The 23406-nt window shown below is 31.3% G+C and overlaps 1 protein-coding gene across 12 annotated transcripts; it reads right to left on the bottom strand.

Moving 5' to 3' along the window:
- Nucleotides 1-235: 235 nt before the first annotated feature.
- Nucleotides 236-3233, bottom strand: LOC107914046 (cytosolic purine 5'-nucleotidase). 12 transcript variants are annotated; one of them, XM_016842810.2, is made up of 9 exons: nucleotides 3047-3233; nucleotides 2837-2900; nucleotides 2645-2712; nucleotides 2375-2479; nucleotides 1715-1878; nucleotides 1246-1380; nucleotides 753-866; nucleotides 564-655; nucleotides 236-447 (listed from the first exon to the last, which is right to left on the bottom strand). In XM_016842810.2, the coding sequence occupies exons 4-9, from the start codon at nucleotides 2442-2444 to the stop codon at nucleotides 324-326; spliced, it is 699 nt and encodes a 232-aa protein (XP_016698299.1). In that variant the 5' UTR covers nucleotides 2445-2479; nucleotides 2645-2712; nucleotides 2837-2900; nucleotides 3047-3233; the 3' UTR covers nucleotides 236-323. The 12 variants fall into 12 exon arrangements, with proteins under 12 accessions (XP_016698299.1, XP_040955862.1, XP_016698315.1 ...); XM_041099928.1 differs by lacking the exon at nucleotides 2837-2900; XM_016842826.2 differs by lacking the exon at nucleotides 2645-2712.
- Between the last annotated feature and the right edge of the window lie 20173 nt (nucleotides 3234-23406).

The raw sequence follows: 23406 nt of genomic DNA on the forward strand, positions 1-23406 counted from the left end.
CATACCTTTAAAAAAATTATTTTAATCAAATAATATTTATTTTTATGATAAATATTATATTATGTTTTATTTTTTAAATTTGAACTTTAAATATACTTTTTAAGGATAAATGAAAATATATTATTTAAATTAAATTTTCTATGAAAATTTTAACTTTAAAACTAAATATAAAAATTAATGAATTTAGTTTTAGATTTTAAAATAATAAATTAATAACACAATTAAAATCCAAAAGTTAGAACTCAAGTTGTCGTAAATATTAAAGTAAAAATAAAAATTAGAATCAAAACTAAAATAAATAATACATATGAGAAGCAGACTGACTACTTGAACCTGCTTATGACTATACACATTGCAAGGTAATAAAAAAAATAATGTGCTTCTCCGTTTTCTTTGCCCCAGCATTGATATGCTCCAATCCATGTATTAGGTTGTATGCGATCATAACTGAAGACAAAAAAAAAGTTGAACATAAAATCAAAGTAGATTTAGAATACATGAATGCATTACAGGAATATTATCATATGCAGCAAATACACGTGTGCAAGAAGTAGAGAATAAACCTATTTGGAAGTGGTGCTGTGAATGCCAAAATTGAGGGAAGATGATCTAAAATCCCTGCCATGAACTCCTCTCCAACTTTAGACATTCCATGCTGAGAAGATGCATCAGATGCTTGGAAAACATTTTGTCCATTCTGCCATAAACTGAGATGCACATGGGATCCAAAACCAATGTCATCCAAAGCATACCTGGGCAAAAAGTTGTGCAAGAAGAAGATTGTACTGAAGCCTTGGCATAATAATAAGCAGCTTCTGCATGCTCTCTATCAGTTCTCGGTCATCCATGTTAGTTGCAGCAAGTGTCTAAAACCATGGAGAAGGAATCAAGAATTTTGTTATTTCACCATTGCAATAAACACCTTTTCCATGAATATATGCTTTTTATGATCCAACCATTTAGTTGCAAAGTTTGAGAATAAATATAAGCATGATTTTAGAAAAAAAAGAAAAGAAATTATAATGCAAGAAGCTTGAGAGAGTGTGAATGCTGCTTGCCGTTTCAGAAGATCAATGATAATAAGATAACAGGTATAAATTTGCATGATTTACAAAATTATAGAACATCCTTTTACAGGGATGAGACAGCAGTAAATTATACTAAACAGAAATCGCACTGTAGCATTAAGCAGGGATCTAAAATCCAAGGGATTACAAGGGGCATCATTTAATAGGATCAAGTCACCTGAGCTGGGCGTCCTTTGGTTTGGCGTTGCAGAGCCAACCGTAGTTGGTTAAAGAGATCCCCTACAACCTCATTTTGATTTATAAGCTCTACCACAGTTGCACGAGGACCACGACTATGTATTAAAGCCTTATACTGTTGTTTCACAAAATAAAGGCCATTTTAAGCACTCAGCAGTCAGGATTTAAAAGAATGCATTGCCACTTAATTTTGTCCATAGTTGAAATTCAGCGATCTCAAATGAACCTTATTTTCGTTAATAGTTCACAAGTCCAGTAATTAATACTGCAAGTTAAATGGTGTCCCTTTCACTTCACTTTATAGTTCTGATTCAATTCATCCTCAATAGACTAGAGAGTGAGAAATTCATTACAATAAAATATTGGTACAAAATAGAACTGAACTTTTGAAACACAAAATTCAGCTTCCATCTAGAAATAGTAAACATAATAAAAGAACATATTCATACCTCTTCCTCCAATTCCCGACAAATCAATGCCATTCGCCATCGTAAATGGACTTTGGATTGACTTACATCAGTGTAAATATGGTCGCCAACATAAAGAATCACATCTCCATGGATATTTAGGGAATTCTCAACCATCTGAGCACTTCCCCCCGAGTACAAACCTCCTGCAGATGAAACAAAAGATGAATAAGTAAGAACTGCAAATCATGAGCAAACTATGATTTCTTCTTTTTGGCACACACTGCAAGACAAGACAAATATATTCAACAATTAAATCATAGGCTCAGAGTGCCAAAAGTGCACTATCATCAAAAGCTAAAAAGTTCATATGTCAACAGGGAGTAATTTCTCAGCATCCTCAACTTTTGGTTGAGAAGATATTTAGAACAATATGAAGAATTATTTGGCTGAAGTTTTAGCTATGGAAAATGCTGCAGCCATTACATAGCTTTCAAATACCCAAATAATATACCCACTCAATAGTATTATCTCTCTCAACCCCAAAATTCGGCCCATATGCTGGCATCAATGACAACCAAGGAACTGGATCAAAACAGATAAGTAAATGGTTTCTCTTTCACTCTCATGGTTTCGTCCACATAAAATGTTACATTATAAAGAAGAAATAAGATCAAAACATAAGGTACAAACATAGATCACCTGTACGAGTCTTGAAGCATGGACGCATTAAGCCCTCATCAGTCACAACCTCATATAATGGATGTGACATTTGGAAGAACTCTGCCTTCCTTGCTAAGACTATCACTACAGACATACAGAACAGCAGCAAAACACAAATGCGTCAACATGTTTGAATGCCATTAAATCAAACATTCACATTTCCTTCTGTTAGAGCAATTTAATACTCATGAGAAAAAAGATTTTTTTTAAGCAAAGACAGAAAAAGAAACTGAAACAGAGATTCTTCACCTTCTTCAACCTTTTTTTTTATCTCTTTATTTCAGTGAACAGCCAATGGCATCTTATTGGAAGCATGGCTGTACTCATAAAACATCATTCAGATACACAGGTAGATAAGAAAATAAAATTAGCAACTTAACTTAACTATAGCCCTCTAATGCTTCGAACAAAATGTAAAGAACAAACAAACACTAAAAATACCTCTTCTGGCGGATCATAGTATATTCCATTGTATGGGATTTCACCCGATGCTTAATAATACTGTCTATATTGGAATAATGATTCAGTTAATTTCTTCTCCAACAAATAGTAAACAAAAACGATTCAATTTCAATGACAAAACCCATTCCCCAAATCACATCTAAACCTTACCAAACTGTAAATCTAAACTTTACCAAAAGATGAAATTACCAGAGAGCGAGCGAAAAGGAGACGGAAAGAATCGAAGAACTTTGGAGAGAGGGAGAAAGAAGATCCGAAAAAAAGAAATAAGAGGAGAAAGAAATGAGTTTGAAAAGGGTGAAGAAGCGAAATGCTCATAGACCGCGAAGGAGAGGGGAAAAAATTAGGGGTTCCAGTGGGGGGAAAATTGGGATAGGAAGCGCGATTTTTTTTTAAATAAAATGATTTTTTGTGACATTTTTTATAAAAACGCCGTTATTGCTTATCTTTTGTGACGTTTTTTATAAAAATGCTACTAAAAATTAAAGTTTTAAACAGAAATGATGCCGTTTTATTAAGCTTTAATGCATAGTTGTGGCGTTTTTTTATAAAAAACGTCACTAAAAATTAATTTACTTAAGCTAAATGGTGACGTTTTAAATAAATAATTCTAAACTTTTTAAGTAATATTTATAAGATTTATATAAAATTATAAATTTTAGGTTTTTTATTCTTTTTTGTTTGTATTTTTATTTTATTTCTTATAATTTGGTCCTATATATCCAAAATAATTAATTATACGTACCTAAATTTATATTCATCCATATATATATCAATACTTTTTTTAACTTATTTATTAATTCTATTTAAACTAATATTTAATATATCAAATGGTTTAGATTAAATTTTTAAAATATATTTTTAAAAAACTAATTAATCTAAATCCAAAACCCTGATTCGACCTCAGAATCTCTAAACCCTAAATACCTGACTCTTAACCCCTAACTCCTAAACCTTAAATCTCAACCCCTAGATCCATGCCCCCTAATCCTTAAAATACCATCCAAAAAATCCCTAAATCTTTAATAATCATAAAATAGTTAAAATCGATTAAACCCTAAATCTTTAACCTTTATCCCTTAAACCCTAAATTATAAAACATAAACCTTAAACCCCTAACCCCTAAATCACAACCCTTAAACCAAAATCCCTAATCCATAATCCCTAATTCCATGATCTATAAATCTTAAAATTGTAACTCCTAAATCGGCCTTAAATCCTAAATTAACCATATAATACCCTAAACCATATATATTAAACCCTAAACTATAATGATAATTAATTAAATATTTTAAAATTAATACTATCGTATCTTTTACAATTATATATGAAATTATTTAATATATAAATTAAAAATCAATCAGTCATGTACCCAAAAAATTTTAAAATTATTTTAAATAATAGTATTTTATTTTTTCTATTTTTAACAAATATTTTTCTATGTTTTTATTTCAAATTATTTCTACGTGTCATTATTTCAAATTTATCCATTTTTAACAAATATTCAATTAAAAATAAATTGAATTTTAATTAATATAAATAAACAAATTAAATAGTAAATAGACAGATAAAATGTTTTTGGGGCGCTTTTTTAAAAACACCGCTAAAGCCCCAAAAGGTCAGAAAACGATGCCGTTGGGCTTAGGTTTTTTTGCGGCGTTTTTCCAAGAAACGCCGCTAATGCTCATTTTTAGTTCAAATTCTCGATTTTTAGGGGCGTTTTTTGTCCAAACGCCACTAAAAATGCCGCTAAAAACCTGTTTTGGTGTAGTGACTGATTTAGAATCTATAAAATATTTTGGTAATTTTTTAAGGACTAAATTGTTCATTCAAAAAATTCACGGAGTTTCCGAAATGAGTTTGTAGATATTATTACTCGTAATAATTTGGCAATTCGCTTTGCACCTTCCCATGCAATACTTGTAAAAATAATATTTAATCAACATTTTGTTCCAAACATTCTCCTTATGATGCCTCGTTGCAAATCACATCATCTATTTAACATAACTTTATGCTCTCCTTTAAAATATTACATTTCAGTATTTCTAGTCTAACACTAGAATAACACATAAAAATAAATTTCTACATCATTCGATTTACAAAAATTGTGTGGGCAACAAGACATGGGTTGTTAGGTTCATTCTACAATTACTTTTGAGTCCTAACTCATAATGCAGTACAATAAGTCAGAACCATTGTCGCTGCACCAATTATACCAATAAATATTATTACCATTAAATTGATAACACTATTAACTACGCTTGCATGTAAATTAATCATCATCATTATCAATAATATACGTTCACATAAATGTTCAAAAAAATCATGTCAAGTTACTTACAAAAACATGGATAATTATTTAAAATAATCTAATTTATAAATAACATTATTACAAATTATTTTAATATTGTGAATCAAATATCGCAACACTAACATTCAAAACATTTATCACGCTATAACATAACTATTAAATATATTGTTTACAATTTCATAAATAATAATATTAATTATACTAATATAAATAATTAAAACATTATGTACTAACAATTCATTCCAGAATTCAAACTAATCAAAATGTTTTATTGTTTTTTTACTATTAATTTGGGGGTTTAAGTTTTTTTTTTGCTTTCTTAGAGGGTTTATTTTGGGATAGGGTGTTTGTGATTTTTTTGGCTATTTTACCCATCTAACTTAAAAAAAATTAATATTTACAAAAATGACATTGGTTCAAAAACATTCACCAAAATGACCTGAAATGAACAGTAAATTTAGGTTCTGAGAACCCAATGGTCGGCACTATCTAGTGTTTTGGCCCCATGATTACTTGATGATTGTGTCAGGCTTTAAAAAATAATTTTTTTGAGTTTGGGAACCCAATTGCCAGCACCAAATTTTTTTTTTAAAATCGTATCATAGTGATACACAAAAATACTAGTATTTAAAAAAATTGATGTTGGCCAATTTATAATTGGCAATAGGTACAATTTTCACTTCCCAAGACACTTTTTTTTTTACTTTGGGACACTGATGGCCAACACCAATGTATTTAAAAAAAAATTGGGTGCAAGCATGTAATGGCCGACACCAAGTACAATTTTTTACTCCTAATTCATTTTTTTTGGAACACTAATGGTCGACACCAATTTATTTTTTTAAAAAAAATTTCGGTGCTGGCCATGTAATAGCTAGCACCAAGTAGATTTAATAAATTTTTTTTTTGCTGTTGGTCAATAGATGGTTGGCACTAGGTACAATTTTCGATCCCCACGACAATTTTTTTTTTACTTTGGGACACTAATGGACGGCACCAGTGTATTTAAAAAAAGAAAAAAATTGGGTGTTGGCCAGTAGATGGCCGGCACCAAGTACAATTTTTTATTCCCAATTCATTTTTTTTACTTTGGGACACTGATGGTCGACACCAGTGTCATTAAAAAAATTTGTCTTCCAAATTTATCAGATATATATATAGGTGTTTTGTCTTCCATTTGAGTTTTTGTTTGCTTTATTAGTTGAAAATCGAGATTAAAATTTTTTTTTCCTTGTTGAGAAGGAAGCAAAATTTTTTTAAGATGAGTTCCCAAATTTTGTTTGTTTATGTTCATTTCGATGGAGAAATGATAAATACAACTGAAGAAAGCTGTGTATTTTAAAGTTGAAAAAAAAAGGAATGAGATTCAACAAGCATGTTTCGTTGGCGGATTTAAAATGAAAAATTAGTACAAAAATAGCAACCCGTTGCAGAAAAAAATGTTAAGACTCTTTTACAAATTTCTGGTTTCAATAGATCCGATCATGTTCTCGGAATTGGAGCTTGAAGATGATGATGATCTAGTGAAAATGATAGCAATTTATTGCCCCCTTGAGATAGAAAATGTATACCCCTAACTCATATCCGTCGTTGGATTAGAGTTACAAGGCATTACCAGACATAACACCGATCAGAACAGACATTTACTACATTTCTTGTTTCGTAATTCAATCACATCAATACACATGCATTTTATATTTAATATCAATATCACACAACTTATAAATCAATATACATTCAAATAAAATTATTATACATATAGTTCACTTAACCAGCTAAAACCCAATCATGCTTACTACTTAAGGTATATAAACAAGTCATGCTTTCAAAATTTAAACATATCAATATTAATAATTTAATCACTTATTCGAACCAACTAATTTACATTAGATCATAATACATATATCATATAATCTCAAAAACCGAACCTTATGACTAAAGTTCATGGCTTTCAAACTTCTAATTAATCATCAAACCTATTTTATTTCACATATACCGCATACATATATCCATCTATTTATAAACGTCCGTTTCATGAGTTAATTATCAAACATAACAATCTATGTACTTTTGCAAATTCACTCATTAAGTCAAAACAAAACGTATCATTTATCCTATTTAAAAAAAACATGTATGAAACATTAGCAAACATTACAAATAATAGAATAGTATCTTGTTCCTTACCAATTCATATGCATTTTTCAATAATAAAATTTATCATATTCGATCATAAATAGGTAAATAATATTACACCCAACTCACATGCTTATCAAAATGAACCATTTACTAAGGCCGAATTTGCTACCACATATTTAACACATTTCGAAATCAATCATTCAACATTTAAATAACGAACCACAATTAAACATATCATAGGTATATGTATTTGTTTTACCCATCACTAGTCGAATATAACTACACATCATTTACCACATTTCAAGCTTATCCATAAATCGAATTATACATTATAAATGAATCCATAATAAACCACAACTAAATCATATTTATTACACATCTTCTTGCCGAAACACATCACACTTATATGACATGCATAATATTTAATTCATATATTAAATTTATACATGTCATTTCTCATTTACCAATCTCAAATTCATATATTCATTTATAACATAAAACACACTTCTAAAACAGGCCTAAATCATGACCGAAATTACACATATTTTTCCATATCTTATAACTGAACTTAACTATCATTTCATTTTAATATACTTAGCATTTTACCCATTTACTCAATCAACAAACCTTATCACTAAGCATACACCGAATATATATATCACATATGTATGAAATACATATTACTTTCGATACAAGCTTAAACCATGACTTAATTCAATTGATCATTAACAAAACATATTAAACAAGTCACACATAATTATACCATGACCGAATCTAATTACTCAAGCATCAAATAAATCCATTATATTCAAAGGGATAGAAACTAAGCTTAACCAAAAGAAATAAGCCATTTTCGCATGGCTCAATATTACATAACCCAAAATCAAGCATTTCAGTAATGCTATACATGCCATAAGATCGAATTCAAACTTAACAAAATATCGAAAGAAGTCGATAGTATGATAGTCTTCTCTGACGATCCCCGAGCTCGTAACCAACTTCCAAAATCTATAAAACGAAGAGCAAACATACACACAATAAGCTTTAGCAACTTAGTAAGTCATAAGTGAACAATAATCATATGAACATTAACACTAAGTCAATTAACCTAGTCAGTCCAAACCTTAATGAAATATACATATATCACACTCACAAGTTTATAAATTAGCATTTAACATCATATAGCTAAATGCACCAATACTCATAAACATATATAATTATCACTCTTAAATATCACAACTATATCATTAGGCCGAATCACTTATAATATCAAAAGTACATCAATTCAAGTTTACAACCTACCTTAATATCATATCATAGTATGAATACATACCTAAACCTTTTAATTCGATTTCACATTCGGTCTTTACTTCACATTGCCCGTTGAACCGTTCGGAATTAAAAAGGATACGCGGATAATCAGAAAGCTCGTACAATGCCAACGTCCCAGACGTGTTCTTACATGTAATCATATATCAATGCCACTGTCCCAGACAGGGTCTTACACGAATCAAATACGATGCCGATGTCCCAGACATAGTCTTACACATAAACACAAATCGATGCCAACGTCCCAGACGTGGTCTTACACGAAAACACATATCGAAAATCCTATGTCATGACATATGTATCCTGTCTATTCCTAGGGTTCATACGGGAGTTTCAGACATTGAATCTCGATCGGATCGAACTCGAAATATAGCTCCTTTGCTCAATACACATTCGGCCATACACAAATATATTCACAAAAGTTCCATTCATCATGTAACATTTATATATGATCAAATTTAATGACATTTATATGCTTATAGACTTACCTCAAGTCATAGATGATTATTCCACGACCGTATCTTTTCCCTGATTTATAATCGATCTATTTGTTTCACTATCCAAGCATAATAATAAATCAATATATTAACTAACTCAAATATCAAATCAAGTTCAAACTCAAACCATTCTATCATTTAATTACAATTAGTAAAAACATATTTAATCCTCACAAATGGTCAACATAAACACAACCATTATCCAATTCATTCCAATTTGGACAACATGAATAGAGTAGGAATTTATATTAGTTCATTAAACTTAAAGTCTGAAAGATTTACTTATTTGGATGGCATTAAGGTACTTTTAATAAACAACATTAATATACAAAAAAAATATGGCAGTATAATTAAATACTTAATATCAATTCAAGAAACATTCAAATCCTGCATTACAACAACCCAATTAATCCACTAAAACCAAATTTAATAATAATTAACAGTTAACGTATTGATGTAGTACATATTAATTACTAATTACACTCTTCAATAGCTTAATCTGACATCAATTTAGACAACATTAATTAACATTAATTAATAGTCCACAAACCGCCCAAACGATATAAACATACGGCTATTTATCACCATATAACTAACTCATTAACTAACACTTAAGACATAAATTCTGTATCATTATACTAGTCTTTTATTACCTTCTCGGCTACATTAAAGGCAGCATCAAACACTCATTTTCTCAAATTTCAGACATAATAAATACATCACTATTTATTCATTTGCAACTTTGACCATTATTAACATAATTTAAAGTCATTCAGACCACATTTATTGACATCTAAACAACAATTTACTATTGCTTTAATACACCAAACAATAGTCCTTAAAACAACATAAATACAATCACTTAGACAACATTAATTGACAACTAAACATGAATTTTTCTGCTGCATTAATACACCAAACAACAGTCCTTAAAATAACATATTTTTCTTGTAACAGCTCGATTTTGACCCTAATCGGAACAGTGGTTTTGGGACCACAAATCTGAGTCTTAAAAATATTTTAATATTATTTTCTGTGTTTATTATGTGTGAATTTACTTGTGTGAAAATTTCATGCTTTAATTTCGTCGTTTGAGTGTCCGACTAAATAAAAGGATTAAATTGCGTAAAATAAAAATTTTATGGTTATTTTTAGAAGGGTCGAATAGTGGATGTTCTTTTAATATCGAGGCTTCATGTTGCAATTTTGCCATCTAATAAATGAATGGATGACATAGGGTTATAATGTATAGTTTTTATATTAGTTATAAATGTTATAATAATAAAATATATTATAAAATTATTATAATAAAAAAAATAAAACATAAGAAAGTGGCCATTTCATCTTTTTTGTGCCGAATGAAAAAAGAAAGAAAATAAGAAAACCAAGCTAGATATTCGGCCCTTGTTCAAGCAAATTAAGGTATGTTTTGGTTTCGATTTTTGATAATTTTTACGTTTTTGAGATCGTTGCTTTGTGTTCTTTAAAGCCCATGCCTCAATTTTGTGAATTGGTGATGATTTTGAAATATGCCATTGATGAATTTATGAGTTTTATGATGTTTGAAGGTGAAATATAAAATATATGTGTTAGATTAACATAGTTTGTTTTTGAATTTTTGATGAAATTGAGTAATTAGGGTAAATTGTAAAAATAAATTTTTGAGGGACTAAAATGTGAAATATATGACATGCAAGGACCTATATGAGACTAGGGAGTATTCGGCCATACTATAGTGTAATTAATTTGGAATATTTTGTGTTTTTTTTACAATTTGGACTAAATTGTAAAAAGTGTGAAATATAAGGGAAAAATTGTAATTTGCCCATTTGTGTGTTTTTAGGCTAAATTGAATAGAATGGTGTTTAAATAAGCTTAATTTGAATATGTTTAGATCAAGAATTAAAGAAATTGGATTTGGATCGAGGAAAGACAAAAGTGGTCGAGTAGCTGATTTAACCATTCGACAACGTCCGAGGTAAGTTTATAGGCATTTAAATGTTGTTTAACATGAAAATATATAAATGTTATGTGATGAAATGAATTATTCAAATATATATATGTATTTGGCCAAATGTGATTTTGAGATAGGGATTATGTTTCGAATTCGAATCGATCGTGATTTAATGTCTGAAAGCCCCGTACGAACCCTAGGAATAGGTAGGATACATATGTCATGAAATAGGATTTTCGATATGTGTTATCGTGTAAGACCACGTTTGGGATGTTGGCATCGACTTATGTTTACGTGTAAGACCCTGTCTGGGACAGTGGCATTGATATGAGATTACATGTAAGACCACGTCTGGGACGTTGGCATTGTATGAGTTTTTCGATTATCCGCGTATCCTTTTTAATTCCGAACGATTCAACGGGAAAATGTGAGGTAAAAAATGAATGAAAAAAAATCAAATTACGGATTTAGGTATGTGATAGTAAATGTTTATATGGATACAAAGTAAGTTGATTACTTGAATTGACATAAGGCATGTGAATATGCATTTTTGGAGTAGTATACTTGAACATATGTATGTGATTCGGCCTATTGAGGTCATTATGAAATTAAGTAAAATTTATGCATTATGTAATTTATGATAGTTATATTCGGCCATTTAATATGTATGTGAGATCAAAGTATGATTTTGGTAATAAATGATATCTTTGTTTTGTAAATTATGTGAATTCAGCTAACTAGCTAAATGTTATTATGCCATTATTAAAATATTTATAATTATGCTTATGACTTACTAAGCTGCGAAAGCTTACTGTGTGTATGTTGCTCTTCGTTTTATAGATTTTGGAAGCTAGCTCGAGCTCGGGATCTACAAGGAACGTCATCACACTATCGATATCTATTTTGGTACCTTGAAAGAAAACTTGTATTTATGACTTATGGCATGTATAGTCTAGCTTGTTATGGTTGGTCTTGAATTGTGCACATATAGCCATGCGAAAATGGCTTAATTATGTTGCTAATGGTTGTGAATATTCGGTTATAGTATAAGTTCATTTTGAGAAGTATGGTTTATGATGTATATAAGTGTAATGTATTTGTTTTATGATTCGGTTATGTGATGTTAATGTGGTGATGGTCATGATTTAGATTATGGTAAGCTTATATGAGCTAAGCTATATTTATATGATTGCTTGTATATTGGATTTTTAGATACGGTTTATAATGGTCATTTGATTAGTTATAAGTGACATATTGTTTTGATATGAGATTAAAAGATAGTGTGTTAAGCTTAAGTTTGAGAGATGGAAATGGTATGAATTATTTGAATGTTCTATTAGTGACCGAATAGGTGATGCTTGAATGCTGCCCAATTTGTTGCATATATGCTGTCCAATTTTGATGCTTAAATGTTGTTCAATTTGTTGTATATATGCTGCCCAATTTGTTGCACATATGCTGTCCAATTTTGATGCTTAAATGCTGCCCAATTTGTTGCATATATGCTGTCCAATTTTGATGCTTAAATGCTGCCCAATTTGTTGTATATATTCTGTCCAATTTTGGTGTAAAAATGTTGCTCAAATTGTTGTATATATGCTACCCAAATTGTTGAATTTATGCTGTCCAATTTTGGTGTAAAAATGCTGCTCAAATTGTTGTATATATGCTGCCCAAATTGTTGAATTTATGCTATCCAATTTTGGTGTAAAAATGCTGCTCAAATTGTTGTATATGTGCTGCCCAAATTGTTGTATTTATGCTGTCCAAATTTTAGTGTGAAAATGCTGTCTAATTTGGTATATAAATGCTGTCCAAAATTGATGTATAAGAGTTGTTCAAACAGAGTAGATTACCTATGTTGTAATATGTAGTATAGTTAGTAAATTGAAATGAAATAAATGTTTGGATATATGCTTGATTTATGATATTAAATTTTGATTAGGTAAATGATAATGATATGGTTGAATTGTTGAAACATGGTTAGTATATGAAATTTGATTAATGATGCATGTTTGATTTTAATTGGTTATGTGATAAAATATATATATGGAATGAAATTTTGTGGTTGAGTTAATATAACTTTTTTTTTTAAAATTTTTGAGTCAGGTTTTGATCAGTAATGCCTCGTAACTCTAATCCGGCGACGGACACGGGTCAGGGTGTTACATTTCTGCTAAATTAATACACCAAACAACAGTCCTTAAAGCAACATAAATACACCACTCTCTGAACATCATTAACAATGCAATATTCGAACAACATCAATACCACAATTGGACAGTATAAATAAAGCAATTAACAATATTAATGAGGGTAAAATTCGGACAACAATTTAACAATTTCAAAAATTATCAAACACTAAAGAAATAAAAAAAATTCAAGGAAAGCTTTCTAATATTTCCCAACACCGATTATAACAATTCAATTTGTTCTTTCCCTCACACATTCGGTCAAAATTAAATCAACAATTTAACCAGAATTTATCAATAAAAAGCTATAGGTAATGGAAAGTTTAGAAGAGTTACCCTGCCACTTCAAAATTTTAGCTTCTAAACAAACAATTTCATGGTTTTTCCACTACCTGCAGCCGTCCTCTTCTCTAGCTTCTTTTCTTACTTATTATCGGTTGAAAATAATGAAGAAAAGGAGAACACTAATGTGGTTGTTTTATTATAATTAATATTACTAAGCTAATTACCAAATTAACCTTTTTAATTTAATAACAAAACCTTTTAATGGTGGTCCATTACCGTCCACTTGCCTATAAAGTGGCCAAATATCATTTTAAGGACTTATCAATTAATAAGCCATAGTAAATTAGTATTTCAACAAATAGAAAGTCACTTTTGCATTTTACGCTATTAACTCATTTTTATCAAATTAGACAACCAATCTGTAAAATTAATTCATAAAAATTTCACCCATGCATTCTAACATGCTGTAAACACATAAAATAATATTAAAATAATCTTATGACCTCAGATTTGTGGTTTCGAAATCACTGTTCGGACTAGGATCTAAATCAGGCTATTACAGAACATCCCAGTCCGATTTAGTTGTTCGCGAAGATATTTAAACCAGATCCCATTCAAGTTGTAATTCCAATAAACCAACGCTCTGGAATTGATTTTGATCTTAACGTCTCTTGGGAATATCAATCGGGTTTTGGACGATCAATGTCAACTCCCGAAAATCTAAACACCGGTGGATGTTCTATAACATCCCAAACTCGTGTACTCGTCTAGAGATCCATCCAGAGGTGTTGGCCACTATAGAAGATAGTGATGAAGGGTCTGATAATGATGATCAGTCCCACTGTGATCCTAACGATGATTTCAGTGACCCCGATTTGGATGACATCCCTGAAGACATAGATGAGAAAAGGTCGGTGGAGGGTGAAAATGCAAACCCCCATTCGGCCGGGAACACAGGCCCTGGTATAGTTATAAGAAATAATACAGGGTCCTTCATGACTGACGTGGATTCTGATGCGGCTTTTGCACGCGAGTTCCCAGAATATACAAAACATTGTGCCTCATCACCTACTTGATGGTGAATTCAATGATGAAGAGTTGTTCGTAGGACAACAATTCGATAACAAAAAAAGACTGTCTACATGCTATAAAATAACTTAGCTTGAAGTTAGGTATGGATTATAAAGTAACGAAGTAGATGCAGTCTTTGTACGTATGAGAATGTTGGAAAACCTCAAGTGGTTGTATCTGTCGTGTTCGAGCCTTTTTAATACAGCAGACACAGATGTGGATGATAAGGAAACTAGAAGGTCCACACATATGCACATCTGCTCGTATGTTGTAAGACCATCGAAAGTTAGATGTAAAAACTATATACAACTGCATCATCCCTTTGGTGAAAGAGTCGTCCACCATTTAGGTGTCGGTCCTTATTGCGGACATGTAAGCTCGATTCAAGCATAAAGTGTTGTACTGAAAGGTATGATGGGTAAAGCAAATGGTGATGCGAAAGTTTTATGGTGATTGGGATGCGTCATACAATGAGCTTCAAGGGTGAATAGCTGGGATGCAAGAGTATGTGCTCGAGACAGTGACTGATTTGCAAACACTGTCGTATAAAGGTCCGGATGGGGAGATACAATCAGGGAAACGAGTTTTTCACCGAGTGTTTTAGACGTTCGAGCTGTGTGTTAGGGCCTTCCCTCACTATAAGTTGATGGTGCAAGTGGATGGGACCTGGTTGTACGGTAAATACACACAAATACTTCTGATTGCTGTTGCACAAAACGGCAACCGAAATGTACTTCCAATCGCTTTCGCCATCATGGAGCATGAGAGCTTCAAGTCTTGAGAATTTTTCCTCAAAAATCTGCGGAGACATGTTGTCAAAGAAGACAACATTTGCCTTATATCAGATAAGGTGATTGAGGGTTTTGTGGAGGTCTATTTATTGCATCCTGCACATCGCAGAAAACTTCCACAGAGATTGTAAAAATAAAGATTGGAAAAAAGAACTCGTGAACATGAGTAAAAAAATTTTGTTTGTATTTATTTCAAAAATTCCTTTCCAAATTTTTTCAGCCTGTAAGTTTTTAAAATACTGATTCCAAATTGCATATGCAGCTCATGAGTTAGAACTGCTAAGATTTAGGCAGAGGTTCGCGAGGCTTGAATCTCAGATGTCATCTTTACCAACAGATTTTCGGACATGATTGGGTAGCATGGAGAACTAGCAATGGACTCAAAGTTACGATAAGGAGTTTCGGTATAAGCAGATGATGACCAACCTGGTAGAGGCGGTCAACTCTGTATTGAGGCGCACACCTCATCTGCCAATTTCTGCTGTTTTCTCGGCAAAATTCTATAGGTTGGCCACATTGATGACTAGGATACGGTTGAGACAAGCTAAGCAGATTGAGGCTGGGCACGTATACGTTGAGGCCGTCCGAAAGGCCATGGTGGTAAATAGTCAAAGGGCACAAACAATGAACAAAAAATTGTATTCGCATGACTTGGAGACTTTCTGAGTTCAAGAGTACATCGGTCGTCGTTCGAGTCTTCCACCTAGGTTGTACGTAGTTGATCTGCGAAATAGGCGATGCAAGTGCGGGATATTTCAGACTCTTCAATATCCGTGTGCGTATGTTCATGCTATGTATGCGAGAGCAAACTTAAATGTTGAACAACTTATAGACAAGATCTACACGTTGCAACGCACATTGCGTATATGGGGGAACGAATTTCCTGTAATACCCGATGTCTCAAACTGGGAAGTTACACTGCCTGCTTTTGAGATGGTGCCTGACCGTAGTCTTTGTAGACATCCTAAAGGTGGACCACAATCGACGAGAATTCAAAATGACATGGATGTCGGGGAGACGGGAGAACCCAAAATATGCACTGTGTGTCGAACATCCGGACACAACCGATCAACTTGCCCACATCGTGTCTATGTTTCCAGTCAATCGTCTCGTAAAGTCGGACTCGAAGATGACGAATGGTATATTATTGAGCGCATGTTCTTATAAAAACATTGTAAAAATATGAAAAATTATACAAATGATATACTTTATTCAAATTATACTGTAATTTATTATACATACATATTTAATTTAAAACACATTAAAATGAAATAAATTACAATGAGAGAAAAATTAATATGAAAAAAACATAAATTAAAATGTAAAGAAAGATAATTTAAATGAAAAGAGAAAAAAATAAATTTAAATGAAATGCGAAAAAATTAAATTTAAATGGAAAGAAAGATAATTTAAATGAAATGAGAAAAAAAAATTAAATTTAAATAGAAAAAAGATAATTTAAATGAAATGAGAAAAAAATTAAATTAGAATGGGAAGAAGGTTAATTTAAATAAAATGAGAAAAAAATTAAAGTTAAATCAAATGAGAAAAAAATTAAATTAAAATGGGAAGAAAGATAATTTAAAAAAATCAGAAAAAAATTAAATTTAAATTAAAAAAATAATTTAAATGAAATGGAAATGAAATGAAATAGAAATACAAATGAAATGAAATAGAAATAGAAGTGAAATGAAAAAAAAAAGATGATGAAAGGACATGTTAGGCCAGGCCTAGGAAATGGAGTATCAGTGGCCGGCACCAGCAGGCCTAGTGCCTAGGATTTGACCCAAAATTTTAGGCCTAAAAAACCAAAAAAAGAAAAACCCAATTAAAATGAAATGAGCAATTTTTTGAATTTAAATGAAATTTAAAATTGTGTAATAGAATGATATTTAAATTGAGAAAAAATTTAAATAAAATATGAAAAAGTTTAAATGATCTTGATATTGAGACTACTTCTAATTAATATGAAAAAATATGAAATGAATTGAAAAAAAAATGAATTGAAAATAGATAAATTGAAATGAGACTACTTGTGATTAATATGAAAAAAATTTATATATTAGGAAAAAAATAAATTTAAATGAAAAAAATTAATGAAATGAAATGTTAAATGAAATATGAATATGAAATGAAATGTAATTTGTAATGAATATGAAATGAAATGATGATTATGAAATGGAATGAAAGTTTAAATGAAAATAAATTTTAAATTTAAATGAAAACAAAAACTGAAATGAAAATAAAAATTTGAACTGAGAAATAATTAAATTTAAATGGAAAAAATAATTTAAATGAATTGGAAATGTAAATGAAATGAAATGGAAATGGAAATTAAATGAAATGAAAAAAAAAAGTTGAAAGGATAGGGCCTGTGTCAGGCTTGCATCAGCATTGACCAGGGCCAATTTGGCCTTCCATTGGCCGGCACTAGCTTAGCCAATTTAAAACAAGTTTTTTTTTTCAATTTTTCCCCTGCTCAGCCACTATGGTCCTCCACTATAAATGGGCTACTTCAACCCAAAACTGCCGACCACCATCAATAATTGTCGCTCACGGTTAACCGCTACAATCCTCCACCAACCAACAACCACCGATCACCTCCAAACACCTCCGACAACCGTCGTTCACCGTCAAACACCGTCGACCACCGCCTATCACTCCATGGATCCTAATCCTAATATTATTTTAAATGACAACAACCACATTGCAGCCTATGTGAATAAGGTAAACAAGAAGAAAAAATGTCTCATTTAATTTTAAATATTCATTTAAATTCTTTTTAAACGAGAAATATAACATTCTATATTTACTATAAACGCATGATCTGTATTGAATTGTGAGACCTCAGTTGCATGATCCTGGTTATTTTCCCGATCGAAGAGTTTTACAGTATTTGAATGTTGCTGGTTTTGGGGTAGCCGCGTACATTCAGATATCTGAGCTGCGAGCTGATTTAATATCGGCCTTAGTTGAAAGATGGCATCCGGGGACACATACGTTCCACCTCCCATGTGGGGAGGTAACTATTACACTGCAAGACGTAACAGTCCACCTAGGGCTGTCTATAAACGGTGAAGTAGTGACCGAGCTTGGAAAAGTGCTCAATCCGTGGGGCACTTGTGAGTGGTTACTTAGAAAAGTGTCCCCCCAATGATGAGGAAGGATGATTAACCTATATTAAATTTACTTGGTTAAGAGAAAACTTCCAGCATCTTCCGAGCACTCCAACGCAGATGGACATTATGTACGCTGCAAGAGCGTTCATTCTGCAACTTATAGGTGGGATACTATTGCCAGACGTCAATCAAAATAAAGTCCCAATAATGTATCACCCCTTATTAGAGGATCTCGAGCTTGTCGAAAGATTTAGTTGGGGCTCTACAGTGTTGGTATGCTTATGCCACGACCTTTGTCGAGCGACAAAGCCGTCTATGAAAACAATGGGAAGTTGTTGCCTTCTACTGCAGTTTCGGGCGTTACACCGAATGCCATTTCTGGCATCAGTGAGCCACCAACCGTATGTGTAGCCACTCGTGAACAAGTAAATATATAGTTCGATTTTGCCACCTATTTTTTAATTGTATAGTATAGTATACTCATTTGTGCATGGAAAAAATAATCTGATAATTTATTCATTTTTTTAGATGGCAACAGTACCGGGAATCGAGCGATCGTTCACCGTACCTGTGTACCATATGATGATAGAGACTCATTTCGGGGATGGCGTAAAATACGCTTCCGAATTTTCTTTTTTAAATACAATAATAGCACAATAAAATTTAACTAATAATATGTTGTCTATATTATGCAGTTTCTATGGATGTCATATGTTGAGGAAAAGATCACGACGCTTATACCATCATAGGTTATCAAGCAGCAACAACTGTTCGTGTTAAATTTACTGTTTATTCAATTTTTATATTATGGAGTTGCACGATGAAGGTCAGGTATTGAGGCAATTTGGTTGCACACAACCTATCCCGAACCCTCCCGTCGACAGCACAGAAGTTCAAGGAATTGACAAAAATGGTTCAGTTCGGAACGCTTTAAATTAGGCAAAAAAACATGAACCGTATATCTTTCTGTGGAATGATCAAAATTCTTGTATATCTTAGATGAAAGGTTCTCTTCTACGCGCGAGTACGCAGAATAGTATATGGCACATGGGAAGTCCTTTATATCCTAAGGTCATTATATGTTGATCCCAGAAGACGAGCAACCAGAATCTTCCCAATGGCAACAAAGGAACTGTAACACCCCAAACCCGGTCTAAACGTTATGACCGAATCTAGCGATGTCACATTGTAACACCCCTTACCCGTATTCGACGCCAGAATAGGGTACGAGGAATTACTAGAAGACATACATTTGCATACGTATTAAACCGAGTTACAAAATTTCATCCGAATTAAAACTTTCAAATTATTAACGTGCTTTTATAATTTTTTACAACATATCCTCAAAATATTATATTCATAACAAATAGGGCCTACGAGACCCAATATTTACTCATGTAATTCAAAGCTTCATTTCCATTTCATTCAATTCACAATTTCTCATGTTCACAATTCAAATCAATTTCTCAATCCAATATATATATTTCAATCATCTAAGAATATAATTCAAGTTACACGAACTTACCAGGCTAAATTGCAGAAATACCAAAATTCAAGGACATTTTGGTAATTTTCTGTTTTCCTCGAATTTCCACCCAATCTTGATATACTTTAATATTTCATTCAATTTATTAATTTAAATAATAAAACAATTCATTTCATGCAATTTGGTCACTTTTTGACATTTTTACCAATTTACCCTTAGAATATTACTTTTATTCAATTTAGCCCTTGAACCTAAAACATGCAAATTGACCATTTTTAATAAAACTCATGCTGGTTGAATAATCATTTATTTTCCTCCTCCTCCTCTCCATTCCACATCCTTAATGTATATAACATGCTTATATGTAACATTATCTATAATTTCACTATTTATTTATTTGTTCATTCAAAGCTGTCCACTCGAGTCATAGTCACTAAATTATTTATATATTGAAATACGGAACTCCAAATTAAGACTCGCTAAATTCATATGAAATTAGACTCACATATATTCTTACAATAATATTTTCAGAATTTTTGGTTTAGCTAATAAGTACATTTTATTCTTTAAAGTCATCCATGTTCTGCTGTCTGATAGTTCTGACCCTTCTTCACTAAAAATTAATTATCTCCTCGTACAAGATTTAGATGATGTTACCGTTTGTTTTTATTGAAAATAGACTCATCAGGATTTTAAAAATATAAATTTAAGTCTCTAATTATTTTTATTAAATTTTTTATGATTTTTCAAAGTCAGAATAGGGGAACCCGAATTCATTCTGACCTCGTCTCACAAAATTTATTATATCTCATGATTTATAATTCCATTACGTACATCGTTTCTTCTATGAGAAACTAGACTTAATAAATTTTAATTCCACATTTTTTTCATCCTCTAATTCAATTTCCACAATTTATGGTGATTTTTTAAAGTTAACCTACTGCTGCTGTCCAAAACTGTTTTAGTGCAAGATGTTGATTACTAAGTTTATAACTCCCTAATTCCCTTTCTCTATAATATTTCCCCTCATTTTCACTTATTTCCCTTCACTAATATATCAAGAACATAAAAATTTATTTAAGAAAACTCTACTATAACATCATTTCCATACTTTTTCAACAATAACAAACTTAAAAATATATTGAAATCTTGATGTTCTTACCTTGTGCTATTGATTTCAATCTTTAACTTGATTTTCTCTCTTCTCCAGCTTCTATTTCTTGAATCTACCTTGACATTCTAGCTCCCCATTGTCTTCTTATTATTTTTCTCTCTTGGAAGCTATGGAAATTCTTTTGATTTCTAGGTGAAAATAGTAAATATTTGGTGAAAGGACCAAATTGTAAAGAAAGCAAAATTTTCTTTCTTCTCTTCTCTTCTAACGTTGGTTGCGTGGAAAGACGATAATTTTTTTCATCATCTTTCCTCCCTTTTATATTAATCATTTAATAATAAAATAATACTAAAAATCTTAATAAAATATTAATTAAATAACATTTATCTAATTAATTAATTAAAAATATCACAAACATCATCATTACCTTCTAGAATTCTCCCTCTCTCTATTTGACCATTTTGCCCTTTATAATCTTTTGAAATTCCATCCTTGAGTCATTACATAATTTGGTAAAATTTTAATTTAGTCCCTCAAAATTTTTCACCTTTTCAATTTGGTTCTAATTCATCCATTTTCCTTAGTTTCTAGATTATTCCACCCTTAAAATATTTACACTATTGGTCCTTCAACTTTTTCATATTTACAATTTAACCCCTCAAATTTTGAGTATTTACTCTTGGGCAACAAAACTTTTCTCACTTTTGCAATTTAATCCTTTTTTGAATTAATATGTCATAATATACTTCCCAATGTTGACATAACTCAATATTACCCTTTTTATCACTTTATTTCCTTATTTTACTATATCAAGGATATTATCTTACTTTTTTACTGTAGTAATTTTCGGGGTATTACAGGAACACACAACTACGTCATAATCGAGTTCTGCCATTTGGGAACACCGAAACTGATTCTACCTTGAACCCCAATCTTGAGCCCCAATATGAAGCATTCGTCTCGTCATCACACCACCCGGAGCTCGAGCCTGAGCCTCAATTTCCTACATCGTTCGAGGATATTTTTTGTGACAACCCCAAGCCTAAACATTCTACATGGTCTGGATCATCCTCATACCACTCGGAGCTCAATCGGGAAGCATGTACACCTACTACTAAGGATATTTTTCTATCGGCACCTTCAGTCACGCAATATCCCTTAACTCTTAATTATGGTGTATATGATTATACTACTTTTCTAAGTACACAGGATGGGGCATCGGAGGCCGAACCAAGCAATTATCAAACGCGTTAGCAAGAGGCACGGCATCGTCGACGGAGGTAGCCGGATTGTTACACGCCAATGCTGAGGACGTCGCCAAGATCACGATAATTTTGATTTTTATCTGTAAATATTTACTTTATTTTTTAATTATTTTGTTTTTAATATTAATTTAATTTCTCTAAAATAATTATTTGTTTGAATAAATGACTTCGAAATATTTAATAAAAATATATAATTCGAATAAGTAATAGTACACGACAAATTAAATTTACAGATACAATAAATACAAAAATTCTACAATATTAATACACAAAAATATAAAATTCAAACAAAAATAATACGCACTAAATTAAATTTAAACACCCAATAAACTACAAACAGATAGATAAAATTAATACACGAAAATTTTAAATTCAAACTATATATAACATGGATTAAATTAAATTTACAGACACAAAAAAATACAAATATTCTAAGAAATTAATACACGAAAATATAAAAATGAAACCTTAAATAAACAACTACATTAAATTTACAGATATAAAAAAATACAAACATTCTAAAGAAATAATACAATTATTTTCATAGTAGTTTCTTCACAATTAGTCATCTTTTGCTTGAATCAAGTCTACGTTGCATCAGTACCCCACTTATAAGTTGCGGAATAAACGTTATTGCACCATAGATAATGTTCATCTACATTGGACATCTCGGTTAGCCATCTATGGCGCAGAAAGTCATCTAACACTTAATGACATAACCTTTGGGGTGGATATGACAGTATATAATTCAACTCCGTTAAAACATGACAGTATATAATTCAACCCCGAAATTCAGTTGTACACTACAAAAAACTCTCATCTACAATCCACTACAAAAAACTCATTTGATGATATACTACAAAACACTCTCATTTTGATGGCTCTCTCAAAAAAAAAAAATTCTCATCCATTTACACTATCAGAACCCAAACCACCCACTATATATAGTGTTTGGTGCCGGCCATCTGTGTTCCAAAATAAGAAAAAAAATTCATATGA

The sequence above is a fragment of the Gossypium hirsutum genome, chromosome D08, assembly GCF_007990345.1.
Source record: "Gossypium hirsutum isolate 1008001.06 chromosome D08, Gossypium_hirsutum_v2.1, whole genome shotgun sequence".
Classification (NCBI taxonomy): domain Eukaryota; kingdom Viridiplantae; phylum Streptophyta; class Magnoliopsida; order Malvales; family Malvaceae; genus Gossypium; species Gossypium hirsutum.